Source organism: Thalassophryne amazonica, chromosome 13 (assembly GCF_902500255.1).
Source record: "Thalassophryne amazonica chromosome 13, fThaAma1.1, whole genome shotgun sequence".
Lineage (NCBI taxonomy): Eukaryota > Metazoa > Chordata > Actinopteri > Batrachoidiformes > Batrachoididae > Thalassophryne > Thalassophryne amazonica.
This window is the reverse complement of record NC_047115.1, coordinates 77,183,247-77,208,947: the sequence shown is the minus strand read 5'-3', so window position 1 is coordinate 77,208,947 and position 25,701 is coordinate 77,183,247. Positions and strand designations below refer to the sequence as shown.

The 25,701-nt window shown below is 42.3% G+C and overlaps 1 protein-coding gene and 1 long non-coding RNA gene across 2 annotated transcripts; one reads left to right on the top strand and one right to left on the bottom strand.

Annotated features, from left to right (window-relative positions):
- The first annotated feature begins 377 nt into the window (after positions 1-377).
- Positions 378-24,443, top strand: ccnj (cyclin J). The gene is made up of 6 exons (XM_034185520.1): positions 378-585; positions 1,905-1,997; positions 5,089-5,299; positions 5,387-5,686; positions 12,540-12,699; positions 23,471-24,443. Exons 2-6 carry the CDS (start codon positions 1,929-1,931, stop codon positions 23,793-23,795), a joined length of 1,065 nt encoding a protein of 354 aa, XP_034041411.1. The 5' UTR covers positions 378-585; positions 1,905-1,928; the 3' UTR covers positions 23,796-24,443.
- Positions 11,593-24,986, bottom strand: LOC117523899. Its single transcript, XR_004564638.1, has 3 exons — positions 24,865-24,986; positions 13,040-13,045; positions 11,593-11,603 (listed from the first exon to the last, which is right to left on the bottom strand). It is a non-coding gene; the product is annotated as an uncharacterized LOC117523899 (long non-coding RNA).
- Positions 24,987-25,701: the final 715 nt, after the last annotated feature.

Sequence of the window (25,701 nt, the reverse complement as noted above, 5' to 3'; positions counted from 1 at the left end):
ATGTCTTGTGAAAGAATTTGTTTAATATCACACATTTTAAACAGTGTATCCTGTCACAATTCTGCTGAGTGAGACAACATGGGAGCAATGGACCAGGGGAAGTTGTTAGTAAAGCCTGACTGGTTGTGGTTCATCAAAAAAATACAATAAAACAAAGAAAAGTTTTCACTATAAATGTATTTACATATGCTGATGCTTGTTTTTCACACATATTTTGCTCACGTGATATTAAATTTGTGAATCTATGGTTTTAATGGACTTGTTGACCTTTACGCGATCATTCAAACTCCAGTGCAGTAGGTGGCGATAAGCACCTTAAACCTGTTAGCAATCGGTCATAAAAAAAACAAAACGTAAAAGAGGGTTGGGAAGAAGTTTGGGAAATCAAAGAAGATGCAGAAATGAATTAAACAAGAAAAACAAAATGTTAAAGGGGCGTGAAGTCGGCTGCGCTACACAATTTATAAGCTAAGAAGAGGTACAAGTGGTGAAGTGGTGTTTTTCCACCTTCACTTGAAGTCAGCAGCCGCGTCACGGTGACGAGCAGAAGCGTCGCTGTCTTGCTGACAATCTTCTCTGTATTTGGTGAGTCGCCTCCTAGACTCTAAAAATATTAATTTACAAATCGGGAGATTCATACGAGCAACATGGAAATGATCACGGTGCTCGCTACTGATGCGCTAACGTGAACTTTTAAGTCTTTTTTTGACATCTGTAATGTGCAGAGCACGTTGACTGACAGAAATGAACCAGTTTTGGTTTCTTGAGCTGCAAAGATAAACTGATTGCAGAAAATTAATTGAGAGCTATTTTGATGATCGCCGAATTGTTTATCTTTTATCAAAAGAAACTTGCAAACATGCCATGGTTCCACATTCTCTAATATAAGAATTTGTGTTTTGTTTTATTTAACTGTCTTCTGAATGTTATTTGGTTTAATCGTTTTAAATCAATATGTCCCATTCATTTCTGTGTCATGAAATACAACTCCAATTATAATAAAGTTGGAACGTTGTATAAAATGTAAATAAAAAAGTTATGTATAAAAAGTTAATTAAAATAGAATAGAATGATTTGCAAATCCTCTTCAACGTATATTCAGTTGAATACACCACAAAGACAAGATATTTAATCTTCAAACTAATAAACTTTATTGTTTTGTGCAAATATTTGGTCATTTTGAAATGGATGTATGCAACATGTTTCAAAAAAGCTGGGACAGTGGTATGTTTACCACTGTGTTACATCACCTTTCCTTCGAACAACACTCAATAAGCATTTAGGAACTGAGGACACTCATGATTGGGTATAAAAGGAGCATCCCCAAAAGTCTCGGCCATCACAAGCAAAGATAGGGCGAGCATCACCACTTTGTGAACAACTGTATGAAAAAATAGTCCAGCAGTTTAAGAACAATGTTTCTCAATGTTCAATTACAAGGAATTTAGGGATTCCACTATTTACAGTCCATAATATAATCAGAAGATTCAGAAAATCTGGAGAACTTTCTACACGTAAGCGGCGAGGCCGGAAACCAACATTGAATGCACGTGACCTTCGAACCCTCTGGTGGCACTGCATTAAAATCCGACATCATTGTGTAAAGGATCTTACCCCGTGGTAAGATCCTTTGTATAAAACAATAAAGTTTATCAATTTGAATGTTAAATATCTTGTCTTTGTGGTGTATTCAATTGAATATATGTTGAAGAGGATTTGCAAATCATTGTATTCTGTTTTATTTACATTTTACACAACGTCCCAACTTCATTGGAATTGAGGTTGTATGACACTACCGAAGTTTGTGTGTGTGAACATATATTTTTCTTCGTATTGTCGCACAGTTTTCATTTAGTATGCATTCAATATGAATTCATTGTTATTTCATACATCTTCCCTTTCAGAGGTTTCCAAAGCACTGCACCAAAATGGAACTAGAGGAACAATGGTGGCAAGGACAGCTTGCTGCAGATATTCACCAGGCACTACGTTTCAAAGTAAATCAGATGTTGCAGTGACTTCAAAAATGGACAAGCTTGAAAGTAGAGCCTGACTGATATATCGCTTGCCCGATATTATTAGACAATACAAGCCTTTCCCCAGCTTAACTATGTCAGCATTATTTATGCAGATATGAACACTTTTTTAACTTTACTGAATAAACAATGCAGAAAAACACTTTAGTTGTTGGAAATTGTTTTCATTACATGGCTTGTCCAGCAGAGTGCTTCTGCAGCATTGTTTACAAGGCTGTCAGACATGGCTGGGATTCCATCACCAATTGATCAAAATTAGCTAGAAGAGACAGAGGCAAAGTGACTAGCTGCCATTTATTTTCAGTGGCCCTTTTAGAGCATGTTTTTTATGTACATTGAGGCAAATAAGTATTTCATCCACTGTTGTTTGCCCACCTACAAAGAATGGAGAGGTCTGTAGGTTATTTTTTTTATTGTAGGTACACTTAATTGTGAAAGACAGAATCCAAAAAAAAGACAGAAAATCATATTGTATGATTTTTAAATAATTAATTTTCATTTTATTGTATGAAATAAGTATTTGACACAATATAAAAACAGACCTTAATATTTGGTACAGAAACCTTTGTTTGCATTTACAGAGGTCAGACGTTTTCTGTAGTTCTTGACCCAGTTTGCACACACTGCAGCAGGGATTTTGGTCCACTCTTCCATACAGATTTTCTCCAGATCTTTCAGGTTTTGAGTTTTAGCTCTCTCCAAAGATTTTCCATTGAGTTCAGGTCTGGAGACTGGCCAGGCCACTCCAGGACCTTGAAATGCTTCTTACGGAGCCCCTCCTTAGTTGTCCTGGCTGTGTGTTTGGGGTCATTGTCATGCTGGAAGACCCAGCCATGACCCATCTTCAATGCTCTTACTGATAGAAGGAGGTTGTTTGCCAGAATCTTGTGATACATGACCCCATCCATCCCCCTTCAATACGGGGCAATTGTCCTGTCCTCTTTGCAGAAAAGCACCCCCAAAAATGGTGTTTCCACCCCCATGCTTCACAGTTGGGATGGTGTTCTTGGGGTTGTTCTCATCCTCCAGACACGGTGAGTGGAGTTGATTCCAAAAAGCTCTATTTTGGTTTCGTCGGACCACATGACCTTCTCCCATGCCTCCTCTGGATAATCCAGAGGGTTACTGGCAAACTTAAAATGGGCCTGGATATGTGCTGGCTTCAGCAGGGGGAGCTTGTGTGCCCTACAGGATTTTAAATTGTGACAGCATAGTGTGTTACTAATGTAATCTTTGCAACTGTGGTCCCAGCTCTCTTCAGGTCATTGACCAGGTCCTTCCGTGTAGTTCTGGGCTTTCACAGAATCATCCTTACCCCACAAGGTGAGCTCTTACATTGGAGCTCCAGACTGAGGAAGATTGACAGTCATCATGTTTTCCTTCCATTTTCTAATAATTAATGCCAACAGTTGTTTCCTTCTCACCAAGCTGCTTGCCTCTTGTTCTGTAGTCCATCCCAGCCAGTCTACAGTTTTGTCCCTGATGTCCTTAGACAGCTCTTTGGTAATGGCCATGGTGGATAGGTTGGAGTGTGATTTATTGAGTGTGTGTGTCTTTTATACAGGTAGCAAGTTCCAACAGATGCAATTAATACAGGTAAAAAGTGCAAAATAGGAGGGCTTCTTAAAGAAAAACTAACAGGTCTGTGAGAGCCACAATTCATCAGAATCAGAATCGCCTTTATTGTCATTGTAATTTGCATCACAAGATTTGAGTGCAACTCCAAAAAGGTACTTTCTGTGGTGCGAGTAATTTTTAGCCAAATAAAAGATAGTGAAATTTAACAGTAAATTATTCAGAGTATATGTACAACTAATGTAAACATAAGGTAAAATGAAATGAAATGTGGACCAAGTAAAATGTAAAATGAGAATTATATACAACTGGTTTGATATTGCATGGGAATATTGCACATGGTTTACAGATATTGCGCAAGAAACTTGAAAGGTGCGGAATTAGAGCGATTTGTTTTTGTTCAGAGCAGTGATCACTCTGGGGAGAAAGCTGTCCCTGAGTCTATTTGTCCTAGTTTTGATTGACCTATACCATCGGCCGGAGGGTAATAGGTCAGACAGGTGGTTGCTGGGGTGGGATGTGTCTTTGCTGATGCTGGCAGCTCTGCTGAGGTAGCGAGAGCTGGCAATATCTTCCAGGCTGCGCAGAGAGCAACAAGTGATCCCCTGGGCCGTTTTGATCACCCTCTGCAGCACTCTCCTGTCTGCTGCTGTGCACCCCCCCTGTACCATGCTGTGATGCAGTACGTCAGGATGCTCTCGATGGTGGCTCTGTAGAACAACACCAGCAGCTTCTCCTCCAGATTGTTTCTCCTGAGCACCCTCAGGAAGTGGAGTCGCTGCTGGGCTTTCTTCACCACCACTGTGGTGTTGGCAGTCCAGGAGAGGCTGTCAGAGAGCTGCACTCCCAGGAACCTGATGGAGCTGACCCTTTCCACACAGTCCCCTGGATGTAGAGCGGGGCTGGGTCAGCCCTGTTCTTCCTGAAGTCCAGGATTATTTCTTTTGTTTTTGTGGTGTTCAGCAGCAGGTTGTTAGCTGAACACCACGCTGTCAGTCGATTTACCTCGTCTCTGTAGTCGGTCTCATCTTGCTGGTTGGTAGGTGATCAAATACTTGTTTCAGGCAATAAAATGCAAATTAATTATTTAAAATCATACATTGTGATTTTCTGGAGATGTGTGTGTGTGTGTGTGTGTGTGTGTGTGTGTGTGTGTGTGTGTGTGTGTGTGTGTGTGTGTGTGTGTATTCTGTCTCTGAGTTGAAGTGTACGATAAAAATTACAGACCTCTCCATTTTTGTAGGTGGGAAATCTTCCAAAATCAGCAATGGATCAAATATTTATTTGTGTTGCTGTATATATCGTGAGATATCCCGGTATCATAATGTTTTTTGTTGTTGTTCTACTCCCTAATATTTGTACCACCCCGCCCCCTGAAAAAATAAATAAATAAATAGAATTCTAATAAAAATTGGCCGGGCTCTACTTGATATGCAGCAATCTTTTATGTTTTGAGATCAATTTTTGTCCTTCATAGGAGCTCCAGTTACCATTATACAAAGGCCAGTCCCCTCAGCTCAACTTGAGGCGATACTTTGCAGACCTTATAGCCACCATCAGTAACAGCTTCAGACTATGTCCAGCAGCAAGACATCTTGCAGTCTACCTGCTGGACCTCTTTATGGATCGTTACGATGTCACAATGCAGCAGCTTCACATGGTTTCTCTGTCGTGTCTTGTTTTGGCCAGTAAGTGTCAGCTTTATCTTGCATTCTAGCATCTGTCAAACCTCCACATTGCTGTGATATATAACAATACCACCTTCATTCTGTTAGGTAAGTTTGAGGAAAGAGATGATCGTGTGCCGAAGTTGGACACATTGAACAACTTGTCCTGCATGAGCTCGATGAACTTGATTCTAACCAAGCAGGGCTTACTGCACATGGAACTACTACTCCTTGAAACATTCCAGTGGAACTTGTATCTCCCGACAGCGGCCCATTTCATAGAATACTACCTCTCTATTGCCGTCCATGAGGGAGATCTCCATGATGGCTGGCCCATGACCTGCTTGGAGAAGACTAAACGTTACATGGCCAAGTATGCAGAGTACTTTCTGGAGGTCTCTTTGCAAAGTAAGTCACATTTCCTCCCATCTCTAATATGTCACTGGTAGCTTGTAGTATATTCCTAAAAGTTGTCAGAGGTAAACTGAAGTATGCTCTAAAGGAAGAAATGACACATTTATAAAGTGTAACTTCCTAGGTTGAGGGTAACTATTCAGCCCTCAATGAACATCTGATTATTCACATATATGGTTAGAGATGAATACCAAACCAGATGCAATCATTTGACCATTTTTTTCACTGATATTTTGTTGTTCAACGTCATATTGTTTTACTAGTGGCCACCCATTCGCTACGCTCACTAACTGGACAATAAACAATGCACATGTTTATGTCGTATCAGTGAAACTTCAGATAAATCACTTCAGTGTAAGCCTCATCATGGGGACTCAACGTGGCTTGTTGCATGGAGATAGTGTCAATAAGGGTTCTATTGTAACCAGGCTGGAACCTGGTTGCTCTTGGCAGCACACAGTTAAACAATTCTTTGCAGATTTAATTGCTGTAAACACAAACTTGAGGTTTCAACATGTACTGCATCATGCCGTGGTGCTATCCGGGTGCAAGTCTTGTCTATAGCAGTAAAGGTTGAAGCTGTAATAGATCAGCAGCTGCATCCTGTTTTCCACTACTCTCTGGAGTAAACAACAGTACTATACTTAAAGCATGGGGGAAATATCCCTCACTTCTCACAGGAGGAATGGAGGTGAGCATTAAGATCTAAATACCCTCGGCCACCCTGTGAGACATGATGGATGTTGAGGAAAGTTTGAACCCTGTTTTCATCCCCAGCTACAGACAGAGTCTGTAGCTACAGACAGAGTCAGCAGTCATTATTAGTAACATGTTTAAATTAGTTTGAAATCATTTAAAAATGTCCAAGTGTAATTAACATGAAAGTAAATAAACAGGTGTCAGTCATGTAAATAGGAATAAATGGACTGTAAATGGACTGCATTTATATAGCACTTTTCCATCTGCATCACATGCTCAAAACGCTTTACAAATCAATGCCTCACATTCACCCTGATGTGAGGCTGCTGCCATGCAAGGCGCCCACCACACACCAGGAGCAACTAGGGGATTAAGAACCTTGCCCAAGGGCCCTTATGTGGTTTACACATAATAACGGCAAGTCACCAATGCCACGAAGTATACATTCTTCGCCGCTGATCACGAATGTGATGATTTGAGGAAGAGGCATCAGGTGTCCTCAGGAACTGCTGCAACCTGTTAACCATGCATTACGATTAATGGTACGTGTTGCTGGCAAATTATCAGAAAGCATTACACATGGTCAAGAGTAGTGTTGCTATTGCACGGAACAGCGCATCGTTACGTTCTGTCACATTGTGAATGAGGCGAATTGTCTCCACAAACCCATATTCATCCTACCATTAGCTGCTGAATAGTTCAAATCGCTCCAGTTTGCTCCTCAAAATCTAGATCAATCCACAGCAGAAGAACTTTGTGACTACATGCTTAGTTGAGCTCTGTGCCATGGAGTGGCGCAGAGAGGACGAGGAGACGGAGAAAGTCAGATGTGTGGCTTCACGCGGCTCTCGTCTCCCTCATTTTCCCATCGCAACGTTACGTTCTGTCACGTTGTGCATGAGGCAAATTGTCTACACACACACACACACACCCATATTCATCCTACCATCAGCTGCTGAACAGTTCAGATCGCTCCAGTTTGCTCCTCAAAATCTAGATTAATCCGCAGAAGAACTTTGTGATTTTATGCTTAGTTGAGCTCTGTGCCATGAAGTGCCGCAGACAGGAGGAGGAGGAGACAAACAGAGTCAGATGTGTGGCTACACGCGGCTCTCGTCTCGCTCGTTTTCCCACATATCAGGCACAGCAGCAGCAGGTGAAACATCTGTAGGAGCGCTGATGAGCATTGGAATGAGGCTTTTAGCCAACTTGGCTTCACTGTCCTTCTTCGGCATATTGCAGCAATGAAACTGAATGCGATGCAGCAGGGTTTAATTGTGTGCGCGTCAGAGAAGACCGCTGTCACGCTGTATTAAGGGTCACCACTAATCAAGACGGATCAACACACTCGGTTGTGACTGAGGCAAAATGAGGGTGGTGCGTGACCTTCATGGAAGATTTTTTTTTGACAGCCAAAAACATGCTTCACAAAAATCACAAATATCACGCACCAACACACACTATTAAGAAACCTATTTAGATGCGTTAAGTCACATTAAGAATGTCAGGAATATGCCAAGAATGACGCAAATATGACATCTGTAATGCGTCCTGCCTGTGTGTAAACGCAGCATTAGTGATTTTTCCGGTCAGCCTGGGATTCGAACCGAGGAGCCTCTGGTCTCAAGCCCAGCGCTTTAACCACAAGACCTCCGCTCCCCTTAATTGTAGTTCAGTGCTTAGAATAAATACAGTACAGTAAGTACAGGACAATCTGATAGTGAAGGAAAATCAGTGAAAACAATGTCTAAAAGAATGTTCCGAGGCAGTCGCGAGCACACTTGGTGAACCTGACCAGACATTTTACGTCTCTGTGTCGACATAATGACTCAGTGCAATACCCCAACGCTTTGTTTACTCTTGCTACACAGATGTCATTTAAAAGCTTGTTGTATACCATCACATTCTGTAGGGGAGCAGTATCTTTGTACAACCCCTGGCAAAAATTATGGAATCACCGGCCTCGCAGGATGTTCATTCAGTTGTTTAATTTTGTAGAAAAAAGCAGATCACAGACATGACACAAAGCTAAAGTCATTTCAAATGGCAACTTTCTGGCTTTAAGAAACACTATAAGAAATCAGGAAAAAAAAAATTGTGGCAGTCAGTAAAGGTTACTTTTTTAGACCAAGCAGAGGGAAAAAAAATATGGACTTACTCAATTCTGAGGAATAAATTATGGAATCACCCTGTAAATTTTCATCCCCAAAACTAACACCTGCATCAAATCAGATTTGCTCCTTAGTCTGCATCTAAAAAGGAGTGATCACACCTTGGAGAGCTGTTGCACCAAGTGGACTGACATGAATCATGGCTCCAACACGAGATGTCAGTTGAAACAAAGGAGAGGATTATCAAACTCTTAAAAGAGGGTAAATCATCACGCAATGTTGCAAAAGATGCTGTTTGTTCACAGTCAGCTGTGTCTAAACTCTGGACCAAATACAAACAACATGGGAAGGTTGTTAAAGGCAAACATACTGGTAGACCAAGGAAGACATCAAAGCGTCAAGACAGAAAACTTAAAGCAATATGTCTCAAAAATTGAAAATGCACAACAAAACAAATGAGGAACGAATGGGAGGAAACTGGAGTCAACGTCTGTGAACAAACTGTAAGAAACGGCCTAAAGGAAATGGGATTTACATACAGAAAAGCTAAACAAAAGCCATCATTAACACCTAAACAGAAAAAAGAAGGTTACAATGGGCTAAGGAAAAGTAATCGTGGACCGGATGAAAGTCATATTCAGTGATGAATCTCGAATCTGCATTGGGCAAGGTGATGATGCTGGAACTTTTGTTTGGTGCCGTTCCAATGAGATTTATAAAGATGACTGCCTGAAGAGAACATGTAAATTTCCACAGTCATTGATGATATGGGGCTGCATGTCAGGTAAAGGCACTGGGGAGATGGCTGTCATTACATCATCAATAAATGCACAAGTTTACGTTGATATTTTTGACACTTTTCTTATCCCATGAATTGAAAGGATGTTTGGGGATGATGAAATCATTTTTCAAGATGATAATGCATCTTGCCATAGAGCAAAAACTGTGAAAACATTCCTTGCAAAAAGACACGTAGGGTCAATGTCATGGCCTGCAAATAGTCCGGATCTTAATCCAATTGAAAATCTTTGATGGAAGTTGAAGAAAATGGTCCATGACAAGGCTCCAACCTGCAAAGCTGATCTGGCAATAGCAATCAGAGAAAGTTGGAGCCAGATTGATGAAGAGTACTGTTTGTCACTCATTAAGTCCATGCCTCAGAGACTGCAAGCTGTTATAAAAGCCAGAGGTGGTGCAACAAAATACTAGTGATGTGTTGGAGTGTTCGTTTGTTTTTCATGATTCCATAATTTATTCCTCAGAATTGAGTGATTCCATATTTTTTTCCCTCTGCTTGGTCTAAAAAAGTAACCATTACTGCCACAATTTGTTTTCCTGATTTCTTAGTGTTTCTTAAAGCCAGAAAGTTGCCATTTGAATTGACTTTAGTTTTGTGTCATGTCTGTGATCTGCTTTTTTTTCTACAAAATTAAACAACTGAATGAACATCCTCCGAGGCCGGTAATTCCATACTTTTTGCCAGGGGTTGTATATTCATGTGCACATTCACTTTTGCTGTAAACCACGATTAATTAGATATGAGGGTACTCCCCCTTTGGACATGGCATCATCACCCCAGCATGAAGTTTCGGCAACTGTTTGTTTGTGTGTTTGAGGGGCAAAAGAAATTGACTTTATAGGGGCTCACATGCAACAACATCAGGTAGATGTCACATGATGAATAGGGGAATAATGAAACAAAGGAGGAAGACTGGCACACCATCAAAATGAGTTCTTTTCACACGTGGTATAGTGCACAGGCCTGATCATCTTCTTCTTTCGGCTACTCACATTAGGGGTCACTAGCTAAATTGTTTCCATCTCACCGTGTATTCTGTATCTTCCTCTGTCACATCAGCCACCTGCATGTCCTCCCTCAGCACACCCATAAACTTCTTTGGCCTTCTCCTCCTGCCTGGTGGCTCCATCCTCATCCTCCTTACTGTTCCATTCTTGTACAGCTCACTATATTGTATGCCTTTTCTGTACTTCTCCTTGTACTCCTACTTTCTTCATCTCTGACTATCCCAATTCTTTTTCGCCAGCCTCTTTTTCCTTATGCTTTCCTGAACATTTTCATTTCACCACCAAGTCTCCTTGTCTTCCTTCAGCTCCAGATGTCACTCACAGTACCTTCCTACTTGTCTCCCTCACCACATCTACAGTACTTTTCCAGTTGTCCAGAATTGCTTCTCCTCTATCCAGTGCCTCTCACCTATTCACTGAATTTCACACAGTCTTTGACACAGTCAACACCATTTGTCTTCCTATTCACACCATGATACAACAACTTGAACCCACCGCCTATGCTCCTGGCCTTAAGCCCCATTTACACATAGACGGTAAACTCTCCCAGAAGCGTCCCGGCAGAGATTTTGCCCACTCCGGGCCGTTTTAGGGATCAAATGCCGTAGTTAACGCCAGCGCACGGGGGCGTGGTTTGGTTCCGGCTTCACCGGGAATCGTCGAAAAAAATTATTCAACATGTCGAATAATTCCGGGAGTGCTCGCGGAGAAGTGGCCTGATGACGGAGACAACGCAAACAACGGCGTTTGATACTTTTTAATCTCCGTGTCACCCGCCCCTTCCTGTAGTGCCGCAGTTTACACCGCCGTAATTGGAGCCGGCGTGGTATCCCTAACCAACGGCGTGTAAAACAGCGATAGAGCCCACATCGGCGTCCTCAAAGGCGTTTTACCCGGCGACAGAGGCAGACAAAACGGCTGCGCTAGCGGACAGTACGCTGTTCTAAACGCCACCTCCCGGTTAACGGCGTTCCAAACGGCCGATAGGCGGCGGTCAGTATGAAAACGCTAGCGCGCTGCATGCAGGTCTCTCACTCGCGGTCAGCTCCAGATATTTTTGCAGAGAAGCTCCAGTATACCTCCTAAAATAAAATTGGCAGCGGCAAGGACTTACCAAGAGGTCTGGTTCAGGGGTAGCCCTGTGGTGGAAATGAGCAACATGTTGAGGAGGGGAAAAAGAGAGAAAAGAAAAGGCTGAGAGGTGAGCTCCCTGTCACTCCCTCCGCGAACTTCGGTCTACGTACGACCCGTGGACAAAACCGTCTATGTGTAACCTGGGCTTTACTTTCCTTTCTCTTGGTCTCTTGCAAACACAATATGTCTACCTTGCTCCTCTCCATCATATCAGCCAGCTCTCGCCCTTTACCAATCATACTGCCAACATTCAAAGTTTCAACTCTCACGTCCACTTGTTTAGTTTTCCTTTTCTCCCACTGTCTCTGGACATGTTGTCCTCCTCTTCTTCTTCGCCCGGCAGAAGCTCAATTTGCACCGGCACCCTGTTGGGCTAAGGCACCGGTCGCAGTCATTGTTAACCTGGGCCTTGACCGATCCCATATGGAAATTCAATTTGTACTCTGTAATCTTTATTTTTGGCTTGTTTTACGCCAGATGACCTTCCTGACGCAACACTGCTCATTTATCCGGGCTTGGTACCGGCACTCAGAGTGTCCTGGCAGCAGACCCCATGTGGCTGAAATATGACAAACTTTTTAAGGTTAATGCCCCAGGGCTTCCTTCTACCCTCCTCATTTATTCAGGCTTGGGACCGGCACTCAGAACGTACTGGCTTCACACCCCATGTGGCTGAGTTATACGCTTGATCCTCTCACTGTTTATAATATGAGTGATGTGGCCACATTGTCCAGTCAATGGTCTGTTAGGGCGTGGTCTTTGAGAGAGTGGTACATTGTCTTAAAATAGGTAAAACTCAGATTATTCCACTTAAAATATTCAAAAACAAAATCCTGCTTTGAGAATGTGTAACTTTTACTGCAGCAATGTTTGGGTAATTTCATATTTCCAGATATTAGCAGTGCAGGTATAAATTAATGTAGTCAGTCAGTGAACCATTGGGCATGTCCATAAAATTTACTTAAGTAATTCTGCCAAAACTCTTGCATATTCAGCTGTAAAATCTTGGGTAGGATCAGTGAATCTCCTATTTGTGGACCATGTTGGCATTGTTTCGTGTTGTTGACACAGCTGAATTACTGTGTTTCTTCCCACAGATCATGTATTTCTGAGTTTTGCTCCGTCACTGGTATCGGCTGCATGTGTGGCTTCCTCCCGCCTTGTTCTTCACCTGTCGCCGACGTGGCCTCCCCGACTGCAGCGCCTCACCTGCTATACTTGGGAAAAGCTCATCCCTTGTGCTGAGAAACTGCTAATGTATGTATTTTTTGCTTCTGCAGTAACTGCAACAGACAGTTGTTAAGTAATCCAAGATTTTCCCTGTGATTAGCGGAGTAAGCAGAGGTTTGCAAATCAATGCTCTGCTTGACCCGCAAAATTCCGTTCATAACTCCATAAAAAAGTAGTACATATTAAGATCTAAAATGTTGGGTTCTGGTGACAGATGCACTTATTCATTTATCTCTGTCTCCATCAAAATTAGGGTTGGACACCTAAACCTAGTTTTAGTATGGCACAGGTTCCCCTACTAGCTATGTCTATCAGGCTGTCTGTCAGAACACTGATTGTGGTGCCACTGTAGTGCCTGAGCAAGAACTGAGCTCTGTGAATGCAAACTAAACAATGGTAAATATTTGCACATCATACGAACAACATACATCACAGAGGGGTGTTTCAAAATCGGGTAAAATGCACTACACTTGATGCTAAGTTGAGGACAAAAGTCAAGTGAAAACTGTACATGTCTGTTTCTGTTGTTACTGATAACATTTTGAATGGATGAATGAATTTATTTCAAACAAAGAAAAATGGAAGAAGTTCACGCTTATAAATCAGCCCCCCGTACTATTCATATATTAAAATAAATGACAGTTACATCACCACCCAAATCCAAGATAGTTACAGTCCAATACCCATCTGGTGCCTAAAAAAATAAACAAAAAAGCATAAATAATTAAATAAATCAAACAAATATATAAATTTAAATTTTTAATGTATGTTTAATCCTTCTTGTCTGCATACGTACTTAGTGTTTCTTCTGTACATTTTTTTTAAAAGTGCTCTATATACTTTTTGGCAATTCTTCATCCAGCCCATTCCACAGATTCACCCCACAAACTGAAATACACTGTGCGAACACAGTGTTTGTTTTGTTTTGTTTTTTTGTTTTGTTTTTTTTGTTTTTTTGGTTTAACCCATTTAACCAGGTTAGTCCCATTGAGATCATGAGCTCTTTTACAAGGCCTGTAACAGATCTGGACAGTTATGAAGTTTCCAATTCACCTAACTTGCATATCTTTAGATGTGGGAGGAGGCCGGAGCACCCGGAGGAAACCCACGCAAACACGGGGAGAACATGCAAACTCCACACAGAAAGGCCACAGGTGGGAATCAATCCCATGACCTTCTTGCTGTGAGGCAACAGTGCTAACCACTAAGCCACCGTGCCTATAATGCCTGACCCAAGAAATGTCTCAAAAAACATTTTTTGAATATTTTGTGGAAGTAAATTATTCTTTGCTTTATACATAATCTGTGCCGTGTTAAATTTAACTATATCCTCAAATTTCAGTACATGTGATCTCAAAAATCATGTGTTTGTGTGCTCCCTGTACCCCATGGTTGTGAGTTGCTTTTTTGTGAGCTACTCCAGACCTCCACACAGTAAGGTTAGATAAATATGCTTCACATTAAAATGTATTTAACTTTAAAGCACAGCCAGCATGATGCCAGACCTCCACTGTGGAAGTCACAGCCTCATCGTTCCACAGGACTGCTTGTAATTTCACAGTGCTTAGTTGATGTGAGCTGAAATCTGTTGTTTGCTTGCTTAAAAAAGGAGCAGGAGAGAACCACTGAGGTGAAGTTTTGCACAGTTTGGATCATGTTATGTAAGTAGTTCCGTTTCATTCCTTCCTGTTTGCTTGCTTGGCTTTTTCTTTTTAAGTAACATGCTGAGAAGACTGTCTGCTGGAGGTTCCATCCGAGTGCTGTGGTTGTGTCACTGTTCACGCTTGGATTGCCTGGTTGTGTTTGCAGTTCAGAGGTACACGCTAGGGGTGAGAACTTTTAGCCTGTTAGCGATTCTTGTTTTCTGGTTTGAGTGCGCGCTGGTCTGGCATTGCATAGGGCTAGCTTAACTTTGACTGCTCTGTTTGTATTACACTCTGCTGGAGGTTCCATGTATGTCTTGTGGCACAGTCACAGTTCTCGCTTGGAGTGCCTTTTGTCTTTGTGTCTTTTGTCTGTGGATGTTTTGAAAGTGTCCTGTGGCTGAGTCACAGTTCTCACTTAGATTTCCTACATTAACGCCCTCTTGTGATCCCCATGATACAGCTGTGCACCTCCTTGGTGCTCGACATGAGGTTCAAGAAGTGTTTGGGTGCAGCCTTGCCTGACCCACATATTAACTGTAGCATTCTGTCCATCTTAATGAGAGAAGAATGGCTGGAATGAGCCTGGTGTTTGGGGACAGCATCCTTCCTCTCTTCCGCCATGGTTGTGACAGCTCTGCTTCCTAAATGTACAGGTGAAACGCAAGCGACCGCCTTGTGAGGAACATGGAGACCCAAAGCATCACAAGCTATTGAAGCTAGGTATGGGACCGACCCGATTACCGATCTGGGATCGGAGAATTCATGTAGCGAAGTGTGCAACGCATCTCCGCATGCGTGGGTCAAATGGGGGCAAAAATTCCAGCTCCCAAACTCACACCGCTCCCATTGAATTTCGTATACAGTAGCATTAGCGGACTGTAAAAGTTAAGGCTTTTACAGGGATCGTTTCAAAGGCTTTAAGCCTTAAGCGACACATACAATAATGACAGGGGCGCATTGTGCTGTTTTCAAATGCTCGAACGGAATTTATAGGTTTGAAAGTTGGCTGAAAACACACAATTGCAAAGCTCCGCCGAGTCCACACAAAGACGGAAAGAAGAAGAAATGTGGTCGTAAACCTCCATTCATTATACACAATTTTGCCACAGAAAAGAAAGATCCAGACGGATGTAAAAGACGGACTAAAATTGTAAGATTCTTGCACACATTTATTTTGTCAATATCCTGAAACCAGCGGTTGAAATGATCCAAATCACAGCACTCCTCGCTGCGTTCTGCCACCATAGCTTGTGGGTTGGTAGTCGCAAAATTTAGCCTATCCATAATGCACCGCACAGCCTGAGATGCGCACTTCGCTTATACAGATCCAGCCCGCGACATTTTCTGATACTGGAGAAGAGCCGCTGTGAATCCTCTCAACTGCTGTTGTTTGTTCTCTGCTTGTTTACTGCCAAGCAGGAGGAGGAGAGAGAGCTTTTTGAATCCGGGCTGTTTGAGAAAGCTGTCTTCCGCAATGTTCTAGCTGTGGTTAGCGGCAATTTTCTGCTCGGCTCTGTTTTAAATTGTCTGTTCGTCGAGCACAGATTTTCCAAAAAATGAACTGAATTGTTGTGTGCTAAAAAGTTAGCCGCTTCACTGTCCCGAGGCTGTGAAATGCCAGCTTAGCATCCATTCGAGGAGGAGCCGGACCCGTCATGCCAGCACAGTGCTCAGCCGCTTCAAAATCCTTTTTTGTGTATGTGTGTGTCATTGGATCGTTAATGAGATTTGTTTTTGTCGCAAGCAGAACGCTGAATGACAGGTCGCTGTGAACACTGATTGTGAATAAATGGAGCACTGTGGCACTAATAAAACTTTTACAGCTTTTAAATTAAATTATTTTTGTCCTTTTTGTCGGTGGTGAGACAAAGCGGTAGCAGGACGGAAAATGCACTTGGAGTACCGTAGTACACAGAGAGACTTCTTCAAAAATGCTGCATTTATTCACATACAGTTTCCACCATAAGGATTTCAAGTATTTCCAAAAGAAGGACATCTTATTGGGATACCAGTGTGTCTGTGATGATAGATCTGGATGAAATGAAGCAATAACAGGTCAGATTAAAAGACTGTATTTACTCTGTGTGCTCAGGTCTACTTCACATGAGGCAAACATCTGTTTTTGTTAAAGGACATGTCGCATGTGTTTTACCGTCCCACTTAGCAACACAGCATCAAAGTACTCGTGATTGTAATTTTCTCTGCGCACATGCGCTCATAATTACTGGCTTCTGATGTTTTTTATTCCTCTTCCAAAGCAAAGAAACAGGTGCATTTCCGGAAGACATCTCACTCTGCAATTCTCGGCATTTCTCTGCGTGTGACATAGTTAAGAGCAAAACAGAAACATCCCAGACAGAGACAGATGGAGGGAAACGAATGAGGTTGTCCAGTAACGAAGCTTTGGAGCTTGTCTTTGATAGCAGTGGCTCGGATTTACTGAGGAGACGACACACTTTACCTCAAAACTCTTAACTTTATCAGAGTCTGTCGGAACTTAAAGTGTCGTGATGCTGCTGTTTGTGTCACAGCTGCTGGTTTACTGCTGCAGACGTGCCTGGACATGCAGGTGTATGTCTCTTATTGGAAAAACTCAGAAGGCGCTATTTTCAGGAGATAGTGGACTATCTAATGCGCCACGATCCTGACAGAAGTCGAGTTGAAGGCAGAGCTGTGATTGGACATTAAGCACGCACTCCTGAGAACCTGAGAGCGAGTGGACCTGGACATTATTCTCTGGCCAAGTGGAACTTGAAAATGATCCGAGTGTGGATCCGTCATCACTTGGATGACGAGTGATGACGAGTGGACCGTTCCACGGGTGGGGATCACAATTGCGATCGCGCGTGCGTGACGTGTGCGTGGGGGCTTCTTTTTGTTGTGGACTAATTTGGAAATCTTTACACTGGGTGAGTGGAATAGTTTTTTTTTTCCATCTTTTGCTTTGTGTTCTTTTCAACGGAGCTTTTAAAGAAAGTACTTTTTTAACTTTGGGAGTGAGTGTGTGTGTGTGTTTGTGTGTGTGCACGCAGCTGTTTTAACCCCTAATTTAGGTGGACCTCTGGCTGAATTTGAACAATATATAATCAGTATTAAGCTTGTAGACTCTCTCAAATGTCAAAAAACTGTCAGTCTCTATAAGGAACGTTTTAGAAGATAATATTGAATAATGCCTTAATTTAAAAAAAATCTGACATGCGGGTTGAAATAGCTGTTACGCTATTTTAACCCACATCAGCTGTTTATTGCTGTTTAATGGACATGGAATGTCTCCGTGATGACAAAGATATATATATATTTATTAGCTTTTTCACACTTTTATACAACACTTATTAGCTTTTCTAACAGGCTGTGTTTATGACTAATTGCTGCAGGTGCAGAAAATCTTCTCACAGCTGCTCCTTTTACTACATACTAATACATTAAAATGAACAGTTATCACTTAAAAACGAGTCGTCATAACACAACATTACACTTGTGTAAACTTTGGAATTAATCTGTGCCTCAGCTCTTAACATTAGTAGTTACATTCCATTGAAACACACGCTGGAAAGCTTCTAGTAACTACGTTACCTGTCGGAAACACCCGAGTCCTCACGAGTACTTTGTTTTTGGAAGTCTCTGTTGCCGTTTGCTGCGAATGCCATATACTTTGAAACCAGTCACAGAAGTGCACAAAGTAATCCCCGTAGATCATCGAATGGCCACGAACAGCCTAAATCTAAAATCTAAATTATTATGATTTCAGTGTGACATGTCCTTTAATTAAAAAGAATGAAAATACAGATTCTAGTGGCTTTATTCCTGTTTACGAGGATTTGTTTCGGATGGTAATAATAAGTTTTGACAGAAACATTCAAATGCCTGTAGGGTTCGAGTCTGGTTTGGACAGGATTATGAGTCTCGAACCCAACTTTAATGCCCTCCAGATCCAAGACCGACAGCTCTCTGATACAGGCACTTGGGTTTACAATAAATTCAGAAGTTGTCTGAGAGCTGCTGGGAACAGACGAGAACAAGTTAAGTGACCCCGAGACCTCTGAGTGCAGGCATAAAGTTTGAGAGGTGCGGTCAAGTTAACCTGCGTGCAGTGTGCCCTTTACTGTTTTTAAACACCTGAAAAATATTGAGTTGGTGTTTTGTTTTGTTTTGTTTTTTCTTTTCATGATAACTGGATTCACAAACACAATAACGTCTATAAACCCAGAGAATACAACCCCAATTCCAATGAAGTTGGGATGTTGTGTGAAATGTAAATAAATAAATAAGAACAGAATACAGTGATTTGCAAATCCTCTTCAACCTATATTCAATTTAATACACCACAAAGACAAGATATTTAATGTTCAAACTGATAGACTTTTTTGTTTTTGTGCAAATATTTTCTCATTTTGAAATGGATGCCTGTAACACATTTCAAAAAAGTTGGGACAGTGGCAGCAAAAGACTGGGAAAGTTGATGAATGCTCAAAGAACACCTGTTTGGAACATTCCACAGGTGAACAGGTTAATTCGAAACAGGTGAGTGTCATGATTGGGTATTAAAGGAGCATCCCCAAAAGGCTCAGCCGTTCACAAGCAAAGATGGGGCGAGGATCACCACTTTGTGAACAACTACATGAAAAAAATAGTCCAACAGTTTAAGAACAACGTTTCTCAATGTTCAGTTGCAAGGAATTTAGGGATTCCATCATCTACAGCCCATAATATAATCAGAAGATTCAGAAAATCTGGAGAACTTTCTACATGTAAGTGGCAAGGCCGAAAACCAACATTCAATGCCCGTGACCTTCGATCCCTCAGGCGGCACTGCATTAAAAACCAACATCATTGTGTAAAGGATCTTACCGTGTGGACTCAGGAACACTTCAGAAAACCATTGTCAGTTAACACAGTTTGTCGCTACATCTACAAGTGCAAGTTAAAACTCTACCATGCAAAGCGAAAGTCATACATCAAAAACATCCAGAAATGCCGCTACTTTCTCTGGGTCCGAGCTCATTTGAAATGGACATATGCAAAGTGGAAAAGTGTGCTGTGGTCTGATGAGTCCACATTTTAAGTTGTCTTTGGAAATCATGGTCACCGTGTCCTCCAGACAAAAGAGGAAAACGTTCATCCAGGTTGTTACCAGCACAAAGTTCAAAAGCCAGCATCTGTGATGTTATGGGGGTGTGTTAGTGCCCATGTCAACTTGGGCACTAACACACCCCCATAACATCACAGCTTGTTATCTTAGTCAGCTTGGGACTCCGACGAGGGTGGTCGCATCTCCTCCACTCTCCCTTATCTCTGTTCTCTGCTTTTAACCTTCAAGTCCCTACTTCACCAGACTGTGAATTCCTCAAATTATATTTGATTATGGATCTATTGGACTACTATTGGATTAACCATGGAAATGATCAGCTGGTCTCTGAACGCTATTGACACCATTTTTTCTACAAGAAGGTCAGGACCGGGGGATCCTACCTGCCTAGATGGAACGTATCCTGCGGGCTATGTCCTCGACTCCTGAGGGTCTTAGCATGTTGCATGCTTGGCGCCTTTCTCCGTTGAGGACGTCAAGGATTTATTCATTTTTGGTCGCATGGTAGCAGGGCTGGTACTTTTTGGCTTATGTGCTGCCCTGATCTACCGGAAAATTGGCAAGACGGCGGGATCAAGAACCACGGGCCCTCGCTTGTCCGTCATGATTAACGAGGTTGGCAAGGCAGTGCATTCTCAGACTGCGATGACTCTTGAACTCAGATGCAAATTGGATTACATCTGGAAGCAGATGCGTGCCTTCTTAATTCATGATTGGGAATATTCTTAATTCATAATTGGGATTTGGTTGTGCAAGTGGAACTGTTAAAAAGTGTTTTTCACTGCTGTAACCATAACATTACAGGCTTATCAAGCCTGAAGGTCAAATTGCCCAACTGTTTTTCCTCCAGAGGGATTTGTTTCGGCCTTGGGAACATTGGCTGTTTCTTATCTCACAGAGACAATAAACTGCTTTTCACAGGACTGAAGCATGTTCCATTCCCCTCCCCCACCCCCTCCTTCCCCCATCAACACCTCCCCTTTCCGGCGCCCGCTAACGTCATTCCTCGGCGGGGCAGTGCAGTTTTCGCTGCAACCCACGTTCCCCCCAAAGCTGATGGCGGCGCATCTCAGGGTGGCTGCGTGGCCTTCACCCACTTGCCTCAATTCGGATAACGGACTTCTTCAAACTTAGTGCACATAAACAATGTCAAATGTGTATGTGTTGCCTTTAATTCTGATGTGTGCCATTATTATGGTAAACAAATAATAATTGTGGACAAATTGCTGTCTGAGGTAACTGAGTGTAAATGTCATTTCTCCATTGTGAGATCAATAAATTATATCTAATCTAATGGCATGGGCAACTTACACATCTGTGATAGCAACATCAGTGCTGAAAGGTACATCCAGGTTTTGGAGCAACACATGCTGCCATCCAAGCAACGTCCCTGCTTATTTCAGTAAGACAATGCCAAGCCACATTCTGCATGTGTTACAACAGCGTGGCTTCGTAGTAAAAATGCGGGTACTAGACTGGCCTGCCTGCAGTCCAGACCTGTCGCCCATTGAAAATGTGTGGCGCATTATGAAGCCCAAAATACGACAACGGAGACCCCGGACTGTTGAACAACTGAAGTCGTACATCAAGCAAGAATGGGAAAGAATTCCACCTACAACGCTTCAACAGTTAGTGTCCTCAGTTCCCAAACGCTTATTGAGTGTTGTTAGAAGGAAAGGTGATGTAACACAGTGGTAAACATACCACTGTCCCAGCTTTTTTGAAACGTGTTGCAGGCATCCATTTCAAAATGAGCAAATATTTGCACAAAAACAGTAAAGTTTATCAGTTTGCACATTAAATATCTTGTCTTTGTGGTGTATTCAATCGAATATAGGTTGAAGAGGATTTGCAAATCATTGTATTCTGTTTTTATTTACATTTTACACAACGTCCCAACATCATTGGCATTGGGGTTGTATATTCACAACAGTTTTAGGCACAATATACAGAGTTTATGTTGCGATGTTAATGCTGTTGTCCGTGTGCAGCGGTTAAAGTGCAGCCTGATCAGAGCATCTCAGTGCAGTTCTCAGTGTAACTGACATCTTGCAGTGCGGTGACCTCTTCGAAGTTTTGCAAGATTTTGCCGGATTTGAAACCTCAATAGGGCGAATACGTTCACACGTTGTTGTAGTAATATTGAATGATGACAAAAATGTACGCAGTGTGCACTGGATTACCGTGGAAATGTTCTTTGTTAAATATTGTCTCATTATTACGTCCACCACGGACGGAATAAAATCAATCAATATAATAATTTGTTTGTCTGTTGGCAAGATTACGTCACAAACTACTGCACGGATGATGACGAAATTTTCACCACAGATACATATTAGGCCATGAAAGACTTAAATTTTGGAGGTGATCCAAATCTGGATCCAGATTGTTGATCAAGATTTCACTTTATATAGGCTTTTGAAGGATTACGTCAAAACTACTTCACGGATTCTTACAAAATTTGCACCGCAGATAGATATTAGGGCATGGAAGACTCCACTAAATTTTGAAGGTGATCCAGATCCAGATTGGCAAACATCGGAAATCTCTGTTTGCCCTTGTTCAGATTGTCACATCTGGGACTTTGTCCACTTTTCTTTGGCCAAATTATGAACATTTGTCAGTGTTATCCGTAGATTCAGTCATGTCCGTGTATTTACACAGAGGATGCATGCCCACATTAAAATGTGCTGCACCCCATGAAGTTCTACATGAGCAACTTGTGGAGTACTCAGCACACATGCGCCAAACAATGTAACAATGGTGTATTTATCTGAACATTTCTCTACCCTTCAGTGATACGTGGATTGTTCCAAACTATTTATCGTTGTTATGGAAGTTTCCCAGATGCCTACAAAGTGGTATGCAGACCACTTGGTAAATCTGACCACAGTATCACGCGTCTCTTACCCAAATACAAGGCTGTGGTGAAGAGAGAGAAACCGGTCAACAAGCAAATCCAGATGTGGTCTGAGAACTGCACAGACACAACACACTCAGAGACTGTATGGAGGAGACAAACTGGCATATTTTCTTTCAGTCCTGCCAAGATGCTGATGAACCTACAGACCAATCGTGTCACATGTTAGATTTTGTGAAGAGTGTCTCAGACAAAAAAAAAATATATATATAAAACAAAATTTGCCAAATAAGCCCAAGGTGTCATAACAGATGAAAAACTGCCTCTGTGAAAAAAAGATAGTGTTCTGTTTCGCTAATATGGAATTATTGGGTGAGACAAGGGAGACCATTAAGGGGAAACATTCTGAAGGCAATAATCGATTTACAAAAATAAACTAGAGAGCAATGTAAGACTAGGTGTGGGAGGGGCTAAATATATTAATGGGCGGTCCAGTAAAGGGAGTGATTGCCCTCTGAGCAACAGTCAAATTTTTATTAATAAACTGAACAACTGCTGTTGATTTGACACCATGGACGACACAGAATAACATGATGAAATATGCAGATGCCACACTGTTGATACATCAGTAGTCATTAAAGAATATGATGTTGCTGCCAGTCTCTCTAAACTGAGTCAAATAAGGCTACGGCACCAGATGGAATAAAAGCCCGTTATCTCAGTCTTCTTTTCACTGAAGTTAAACAAGCTTACATTTTTGCAAAATAAGAGACGTACTATCTTTCCTCGGGGTGTAACAGATAGCAAAAGTGTGAGACAAATGTCACTTTGTGTTCATTAAAAAAAATAAATTAAAGAACATTGAAGACTGCAAACTTTTTCCTGTGGTCGTGAATCAAAATAAGGTCTCCAATGTTTAATATTTTAAAGGTTGGGCATGTCTACTCTAAATTAACATAATTATCAGTGGCATTTGTTTACCTGATTGTTTTACTGATTGATGGACTAAATATTTTCTGCCCGTCTAAGAAAGTTAGAGTTGGTGAACATGAAGATGGAAAATTAGGCAAAGGGGCAGAGATATTTGACATTAGATGTGGACATGCACTGGAGAATTATAATAAGCTCTCATAGACATTTGGCTGTTTCATGCTGGGGAATCTTTTCAAAAATCAACAGTGTCACTCTGCTTCTTTCTTATGCCAGCGCACATGACAGTGATGTCAAAGAAGCCAGCAAACCAGACGGCCAGCTGCAGCAGCCTGGCCAGACGGCGTTCCACGGTTCATGCCAGGCAGCCGCTGTGCCCTCGTATCTGCACCGGTCCGGCATGCAGTATTCGCAACAGGCCCCGAACTCCAGGCCAGCCCCCCATCTCAACCACTCCATCAGTCTGCAGGCACCGAACGCTGCCCAGCACAGCAACACGCAGGCCATCACCGCCATGTTGGACCCAAGTTCCAATGTTGTCAACAGAGCGTACCAAGTCAGCATGCACTACACCTGTGCTGCTCCGTGCTTTGACAGATGATGGGGTTTTGTTTTTTAGGAAGGAGCCAATAAGACGTGTTAACTGTTCACCATGAAGTGAAAAGGTGTTTTTAATTTGAAGAGACTCCATGAGGTCTGTCCAGCACTTATAGTGTCCACAAAGTGCAATATGCATACTCTGCTGTCGTTTGCAGAGGAGAGCCTGCATGAAAGTTTGTTTCATAAGATGTTTGGGATAACTGGAATGAATGTTGTGCTGAAGTGCCTGGAAAGCAGATTTTGCACCGCTGCAGTGGTTAATGTTACTGTGTAGTCTAACTGTGCTGCTGACCAAATATCGTTCTCGTATTTATTTAAACCATGTTACCTCAGAAGTATTGAACTCTTAAGTTCCTTGTTGTCACCGCCATTATGCCTGCTACAATGCTAAGATGGCTTTAAAAAAGTGAAGGGATTCGCATCGGTTTGTGCTAAACAAGCGGAGAAAAAAAACAGGTTGTATTGGTGCTACTGTACTTGAGTCATTGTTTTTCTTACTGAGGATTGAATGTGATTTCTGTCAATAGGAGTTATTGTCGTTCAGACGTCAGTTTATTTGCAGAAAGAATTGTTGCTCTTCTGTACACAGAGCATTTCAGTCAGTGCTGTGCACGTCTATCATTTTAAATAAAATAAATGAGTTCATTGATTTGGTTTCTTTATTGTGAAAAAAGTACATAGCTTAGCAATAGTTTTAGTTACTATATTCAAAGCCCCATACGATTGACTACAGCTTGAAATTTATTTATTTTTTAACCTTTTTAGTATTGAGGAGCCACATTTAATTTAACTAAAAGTAATTTCTATAGCAGCTGTTACCAAAAACACAGTTAATAGAAACACCTATAAAGGTGCAGCTTGGACACATCCTCAGTGATGAACCCAGGGTCACAGGGTGTTTCGGGTCTTAGCTCATCAGACACCCTTGCCTGGGCGACCCAGCCGGGGTTGATCAGACCCCGACTTGTGTCCAAGCAGCGCACTAGCCAATGTGTCGCCCCTCTTAATCCACAGCCACCTTGAGGCTCTCTCCGCTGCCTCGCTGATGTTCTTCATGGCTTTCCTGTAACCCTCTAATCCCAAGAAGCCTGAGTGTCCGGTGCAGGCTCTGTCCTGGGAATCCCCTGCAGCCGACCTCGATTGGCTCACATCGGGCCCTCCTTCCATTCCGCCTGCAGGCCTCCTCCAGTTCCAGGTACTTTGCCTTCTTCCTCTCCTGTGCCTCCTCAATGCAGTCTTCCCAGGGGACAGTTAGTTCCACCAGCACCACCTGCCTTGAGCTCTCGGATGTTAAGACCATGTCTGGCCTGAGTGTTGTGCTGGTGATGTGCTCCGGGATTTTCAACTGCCTCCCCAGGTCCACCTTCAGCTGCCAGTCACGTGCTGAAGACAGCAGCCCAGTTGGGACTTTGACTGGGGCTTCTCTCCAGCCCTGACAAATGTGATGTTTAGCCTTGCTGGAGGCTGGTGTCTGCTCTGCTGGATTCCATGCAGATGGTGTCAGCAACTGCCTTCAGCACCTGGTCACGGCGCCATCTGTACCTCCCCTCTCCCAGGGCCTTTGGACAGCACCTTAAAATGTGCTCCAGAGAACCTCTAGCAGGGCACTGTGGACATGCAGCCCAGAAGGGGATGGGTTTAAAGAACGTAGGCCTCAGTGAACACAAGAATACAGGCAGTTCTTAAAAAGGCTCACAGATAGAACACTGCGTGTCTGATGGGATAGCATTCCAAAGAATCTGAGGTAGGATGTAAAGATGAAGATCAAATGGATACTGAGGGACAATAGCATGTGTTGGGCAACTATGCCAGAATCACGGAGTCATTTGGACCTGAGGCCAACAGCTTGCTACAGTCTACAAATAAGGGATGTTTGAGTTACATATTTGTTCCATTGAAAAAATGAA

What these genes read in the sequence shown, in the direction of transcription:
- ccnj (XM_034185520.1), top strand. Translation starts at nt 1,929, where the DNA reads ATGGAACTAGAGGAACAATGGTGGCAAGGACAGCTTGCTGCAGATATT. An exon ending in TCTGGAGGTCTCTTTGCAAA is followed by an intron (nt 5,687 to 12,539) that starts GTAAGTCACATT and finishes TTCTTCCCACAG; the next exon opens with ATCATGTATTTCTGAGTTTT. An exon ending in TGTGCTGAGAAACTGCTAAT is followed by an intron (nt 12,700 to 23,470) that starts GTATGTATTTTT and finishes TTCTTATGCCAG; the next exon opens with CGCACATGACAGTGATGTCA.